The sequence below is a fragment of the Primulina huaijiensis genome, chromosome 9 (genome assembly GCF_012295235.1).
Source record: "Primulina huaijiensis isolate GDHJ02 chromosome 9, ASM1229523v2, whole genome shotgun sequence".
Lineage (NCBI taxonomy): Eukaryota > Viridiplantae > Streptophyta > Magnoliopsida > Lamiales > Gesneriaceae > Primulina > Primulina huaijiensis.
Window position 1 is genome coordinate 22,929,319 of NC_133314.1, and position 6,490 is coordinate 22,935,808.

At 29.9% G+C, this 6,490-nt stretch overlaps 1 protein-coding gene across 2 annotated transcripts; it reads left to right on the plus strand.

Annotated features, from left to right (window-relative positions):
- Window positions 1-2,953: 2,953 nt before the first annotated feature.
- Window positions 2,954-5,561, plus strand: LOC140984938 (NAC domain-containing protein 73-like). 2 transcript variants are annotated; one of them, XM_073452641.1, is made up of 4 exons: window positions 2,954-3,210; window positions 3,487-3,697; window positions 3,800-3,989; window positions 4,876-5,561. In XM_073452641.1, the coding sequence occupies exons 2-4, from the start codon at window positions 3,554-3,556 to the stop codon at window positions 5,463-5,465; spliced, it is 924 nt and encodes a 307-aa protein (XP_073308742.1). In that variant the 5' UTR covers window positions 2,954-3,210; window positions 3,487-3,553; the 3' UTR covers window positions 5,466-5,561. The 2 variants fall into 2 exon arrangements, with proteins under 2 accessions (XP_073308742.1, XP_073308741.1); XM_073452640.1 differs by having other exon boundaries at window positions 2,955-3,239.
- The last annotated feature ends 929 nt before the right edge of the window (window positions 5,562-6,490 follow it).

Below are 6,490 nucleotides of genomic sequence, written 5' to 3' on the forward strand. Positions count from 1 at the left end.
TGTGTGTGTGTGTGTGTTGGATAATACATACAAATGTGAAATGCGATTAAATTTAGTTTTTTTTTTTATAAAAAAAACTAAATTTAGGCCCTCTACGTAATTATAAAATTGTGAATTTTATTGCTAATTGTTAGTATAAATAGACTCTTAACCCACATGTAGTGTTCTCTTCTTCCCTGGTTTGTAGTTCATATAGCTAAATTAAGTCATTTTTTAATCTAAGTTAATTAAGAGAGTGTTCGACAGATTTTATAAATTGTTTTAACTTACAAGTTTTTATAATATATATGGTAAAAAAGTTGCAAAAAAACATATAAGCTGTCAAAATAAACTGTTTGATAACTTAAAAGCTGTTTTAAAACAAATTGAGATATCCCACATTTTTTCAAAAAAAATCTTATTTAATATTTCAATTATCTAGAATATCTTTATATATCTTCTTAAATCCCTATTTTATCCTTGTTTCTTAAATCTCCACTTTATAATTTTGTTTTTTTTATTGAATTTAAAATAAGATTATGTTCAATCTTTATAATATGATATAAAAAATGTTAAGATTTCATTGAGTAAATTATTAACTACAATTTTTTTAATCAAAATTTTACTTTTATATATAACTAATTTCATTAACTGATAATATTATACCAAATTTTAGTAATTTTGACAATAAAAAGATCTTATAATACCAAACACATTAACATCTTTAAAATGTTTAAAATAAATTTATTCAAACACTTTAACAACTCATTTTTAAAATAAGACTTCACAACTTATAATATATAAGAGTTTATAAGTTGTTTTTAAAAAATTTAGACAAATAGAGTCTAAATCATTTTAAATTTTTAGGTGCGTAGCTGAGCAGAGTGTGAACACTGTGATTTATTCTTGGGCCGGGAAATTCTGTTAGTCTAGCAACTTTGAGGGGTCCTTTACCCATTGGATTCCATCCCCTTGCTGGACCCGTTACTTTTTGTAGGCCCATACCAACTCAAAGCTTTGAATTTGAATCTCGTAGGCCCATAACAATTATAATACCAGTCTGAGGTGACACGATCAAATTAATGCATGAGTTCAAATTCAATAATTACATTATAGTACCATTGAATGAAAGAAAATCAAAAGGTTCAATTTATAAATTATATATGTGAACATAGGATACTATTATATATAATATAACTTTATGATAGACAATATCATTCATGTAAAAGTATTATAAAGTTTGGAGAATACGACTCGATTCATTAAAAAATTCAAATCCGAATAATTTTGTGCACCTTCATGAATTTTCTGGAAGTTGAATTGACTATATAAAATTGTGGAATGGCGCAGATTACGTCCTTATTTGAAATTTTTGATACTTGTGGAGAAATAAGACTTCCAAACTTGGAATGAAAGTTTTGACATTATCTGGAAATATGAGGCCTACTCCATACGCCAATGCATGTAAACCCTAATTCCACATGAGAATGAAGCTTTGTCGTTAGGCTTTCGGTTGCGTAGCTTCTTTGGGAAGATTTTATTCATGGATATATATATGGAAGTGACACCGTTTTAATTATCAAACATATTTATTTATTTGTATGTCGGCTGATATACATACATACATATGAATATTCCGACATTATATTATCATCTTCACTTACCTGATCTTAATTTGCTATTTCCCACAACCCCAAACCCCAATCATTCAACAACTAGTTCGACGCCTCTGCGACTGGTCTAATATAATGCATTACCATATATGCATGAGTTTATAATTTCCATATAATGTATCCAGATACATATAGTTCGAGTTAAAATTAAACGTAAATTTTACATTTTGAGTTTTAGATATACATCATCAATGTTGAATATATTTATTACAATTTTAGTCATTTTTAACCAGAGTGATAATGTGATATCGGACACGTCGGCACGGCAACAATGTGCAACACATCATCATTTTCTACCGCAGTGCCAACATTATAGAGAAAAATGAATGAATTTTTTTTTTTAAAAAATTAATATATTAAAGATCGTAAATTGTAACTAGACAAAAAATATAATTAATTAATGCAAATTTTTTTACTTTCCATATATAGTTAACACCAAATTAATTATCTCATAAAAAATTCCTGTATATGTTTTCTCTCGAATAGCATGCCTCTCTGATCAGTAACAAAAAGGACATTAGGCTTAATTTTCAGTTATAAGCATCTCAAAACAATTAACTAAAATTAAGTAATTTTCATGTTCACAGGTAGCTAGATAAAAGTCCATCCCTAAGTACACAATATCGATAAGTCGTTTAAGCTACACGGAGATCATGAAATTAAAGTGTACGTGTATCATGAGATTGAAAACCGAGCGAGCTAGTAATAGAATTGAAATGACGTTATACCTTGCTTGCGAGGAGAAGTCTACGCCAAGAAATTAACAGAAAGAGTATCTAAGAGAAAATTACAGAAGTTAGGTATAATATTTTCTTTCACATTAGTTGTTACGTACGTATATATATATTGCAACGTTACACCATTTTTATTTGTTTAAGTCAATTTACAGTGGATGAATATAATTGAACTGAAGTACTGAAGAAGAAGCTTTAGGAAGACTCTAAATGGACATTTGAGCTGAACCCCTTTCACTTTCATTTTGCTTAGGTAAAGATCAGGTGAAACGTCCCTCCGTGCATGTCCTAGAGAACCACATCTTGCCCATTATCCACTCTATCGATCCCTAATTAACTTATTCCTTAGCTTCTTCATTTCATTATTAAGATGAAGTTATGGGGAATCTTATTTTAGATACTTTTTTTTAATTGTTTTTATTTTCTATATGGTCTAATTAATGCTTTTACATTCTAAATAATAATATTATTAATGCTTTTACCCATACATTTAGAAACAGTCCACATTTTCATACTATTTTGAAAGAATACAGCGACCATTAAATATATAGCAACGATATGTATGAAAATGGTCAAGAAAAGAGAGAAACAAAATATTGGATCATGTAATTTATAAAACAAAAGCAAAACTTGACGTCCAAGCAACCAAATATTTTTTAATATTACATACAAATAATCGATCCTTCGTTCTTCTGTACAATAATTTAGCAATCATCTCTCATCCCACCTCTCTTTGAAGGTTCTTATCGCGAATCCAAAACCTGATCCAATTTCAAAACACCAGTGAAGAAAGTTCCCAAAGACGAAGGGAGAATTCAGTTCAAGTAGTAATTATTGAACACGCAGCGGAAAAGTGAGATATAATTATCCATTTCTCGATCTGTCGTACCCTGTTTTTTATGTCACCTTTTTTCCTCTCTGTATATGTTTGCGGCGGAGTCAAAGGAGGGACATTTTCGCTGCCTCTGTTTCAATTTTTCTCCATTACCATATATTTTTATGTATTATATATATTCAATCCCCTCTTCTAGCTAGGAAATTAAAATATTGGTTCTATGTAGGTTTTCGTGTTCTCAGAATGTTCTCGGTTTCGATTTCAGGGAGTTGGAGGAAACTGCAGAAGAAACCCCGAAGTGGGATGGGCATAAGATCATCTGTATAAAAGAAATGACATGGTCTAATGATGATCAAGAAACTTCCCTCCAAATCATCTCGTCTTCTAAAGATAACAGTGTTTCCTATCCAAATTATGATCAACCCAAGACTTTAGTTTGCCCTTCATGTGGTCACACCATGAAACTCCAAGATCAGGTTCATATCTTGCTAGATATTAAAATGAATTCTTTGATTTTCTCAAATTAATTAAATTTCTCTTAATTTTTGTCGTTTATTTCACGTGAAATATTGAATTAGACCGGACTTCAAGATTTGCCGGGACTGCCAGCGGGGGTGAAGTTTGATCCATCTGATCAAGAAATTCTTCAACATTTGGAAGCCAAAGTGCTCTCTGATATACGGAAACGTCATCCTTTAATTGATGAATTCATTCCCACAATAGAAGGTGAAAATGGAATTTGCTACACTCATCCTGAGAAGTTGCCAGGTTGTACATTTTCTTCGCCGCCTCAATTTCATTTTTCTTGTCGACATATATAAGAACATACGTATACGTTAAGGACAAGTTATATATATGTGAGCAAATCTGTTCCATGTATATCTTCAAAACCCTAATTTGATTTTGAAAATTGGAAAGTCCGTGTGTTTAAACTTTCAAATCTTAATAAACTTATTATATTTTCATCATCATTTAGATATAATCTGAGAAGAGTAAAAAATTATTGATTAGTACTTGTCGGACCATATGCGGCTAGCTTTCATGTCTATAATTTTAAAATTCTTTTCCATCTTCCATTTGGATTAAAACTTAATATTTACGAATTGCAATTTTATTTTTGAATTTTAAATTATTCAATGTTTTTATTAACAAATATTTAGTATATCAAAACAACTGATTTGTAATTAATAATAGTTCAACATGCAGGAGGAAGAGTAAGTGAGTTACGTTTTAGGTTTAGACTTTCAAGTATTATATATTAATTAATTATTTGTTAAATATTTATGATTGATATTAATATAACGATCAAGATTTTCCATTTGCAATTTTAGATACTCTCTTAATTAGTGGAAAAGTATTAATCCGGTTGATTCTGTATTTATTACACATGATTTTATCGTGCATGCATATACAGTTGTGGATTAACAAACATTAGAGATAATGAAATATTTTATTTTATCATTTTTAAAATTTCATGTATAGTTCAAGATAAAACGATAATAATTCACTTAATTAAATTTCAACCGGTATCATGTCTCGTTACCCATTATTTTTCATTTTATATATCTCACGTACTCTAAAAATGCTGAAGTTCTTGACCTATATTTTCACAGCATCTAATTTGTCTTCAGTAAATTCTCACTGAAATATACAGGAGTAAGCAAAGAAGGCCAAGTGCGCCATTTCTTCCACAGACCCTCGAAAGCATACACAACAGGTACACGAAAAAGGCGGAAAGTACACACAGATGCCGATGGTGGCGAAACCAGGTGGCATAAAACAGGCAAGACCAGGCCTGTTAATTCAAATGCTGGCAACGTCAAAGGCTACAAAAAGATACTCGTCCTCTACACCAACTATGGCCGCCAAAGAAAGCCCGAAAAGACAAATTGGGTGATGCATCAATACCATTTAGGAGACAATGAAGAGGAAAAAGATGGAGAATTAGTCGTCTCGAAAGTATTCTACCAAACACAGCCTAGACAATGTGGATCATCCAGCATGAAAGAGGCACTCATGAATATTAATAAATCAAGAACTTCAAGCCAGAATAAAGACAACACTTTCGTGAAAAATGGCGGTTTTGTCGAGTACTATAATCCTCCACCCTTTATTTCATACAGCATTGGAAGCCAAAATCATCCTAATACAGACAGCCCACCTCAGATTATTCCTAGTTTGGTTGTTCATGGTGATGGATCAACTTTATTTCATATGCCTTCAAGTGCAAGCAAAGGTAAATGAGGAAGTTGATAAATAAAAATTCGTGGAAAAAATAAATAACATTTGTTGTTAATAAGTTAACAATGATCGATGAGGAAACTTTTGGTGCTGGCAGAAGATACGCTTGTTGTTTGGAGCAATTATAAGTTAATATTGGAGAGAAATTAGTCATACTCATGATTAAATTATTATTAGTTAATTATCTATCAAAGATCATGTGTCGTAGAATTTAATGTATAGTTTAGACTTCTTGAAATGTGATGTTATTGTAAGAAAATACTGTAAACTTTCTTTTGATATTTAAATAATTATGTTTGTGCAGAATTGATTTTACATTTTAATCATATATATTTTGAATGAGCTAGATGTGCAAGCTGCGTGTAATATAATGTAGTATCAATATTGGTTCCAGATATAATCAAATTTTTTTACTCTCAAAGGTTAGGAATTAAACTGTTTAATCCATTATTATAGGAGTAAATTAACAAAGAGTGAATATTTGAAGTCTTTACACAGAGAGAAAATAAAAGCCATGGGTATTTTTTAAAAAAATATTTGTATACGTCTCAGTTCTCACATTTTATTTTATTCTTCTTAAACTTCTAAATTACCTAAAAAAAAATGAAGAGAGAATACTTGTTGATCAAGAAATTTTTTTATTTTAATTGTCATGAAGGTCAACATTTTCTGAATATTTATAGAGATAAACAAAAGGTACTTGTCATCTTGATTTATTAAAATAAAGTTTAATTTCAAGAATATTTTATCTTTCCATGTTAGATTAATAAAATAACAAGAATAGCAATTTTGATATTTTTTTTTAATTGTGACTTTGGTGATAATTTTTTTTCATCAACTCATTTAAATTTTGAAATTTATGGAAATAATATATTATATTTTAAAAATCGTTCTACACAATTCTTAATTTAAACTGCGATACGATGCTAAGCTTCCAATGAGACCGACCTATATTTCAAAACGTGAATTTGCATCTTCAAACATTCAACATCGGAAGACGTATCAACGGATTATGACCGTATGAATTT

Excerpts from the sequence above, each read along its gene's own strand:
- LOC140984938 (XM_073452641.1), top strand. The coding sequence starts at position 3,554 with ATGACATGGTCTAATGATGATCAAGAAACTTCCCTCCAAATCATCTCG. Across the intron at positions 3,698-3,799 it reads CCATGAAACTCCAAGATCAG|ACCGGACTTCAAGATTTGCC; the intron begins GTTCATATCTTG and ends ATATTGAATTAG. Across the intron at positions 3,990-4,875 it reads TCATCCTGAGAAGTTGCCAG|GAGTAAGCAAAGAAGGCCAA; the intron begins GTTGTACATTTT and ends TGAAATATACAG.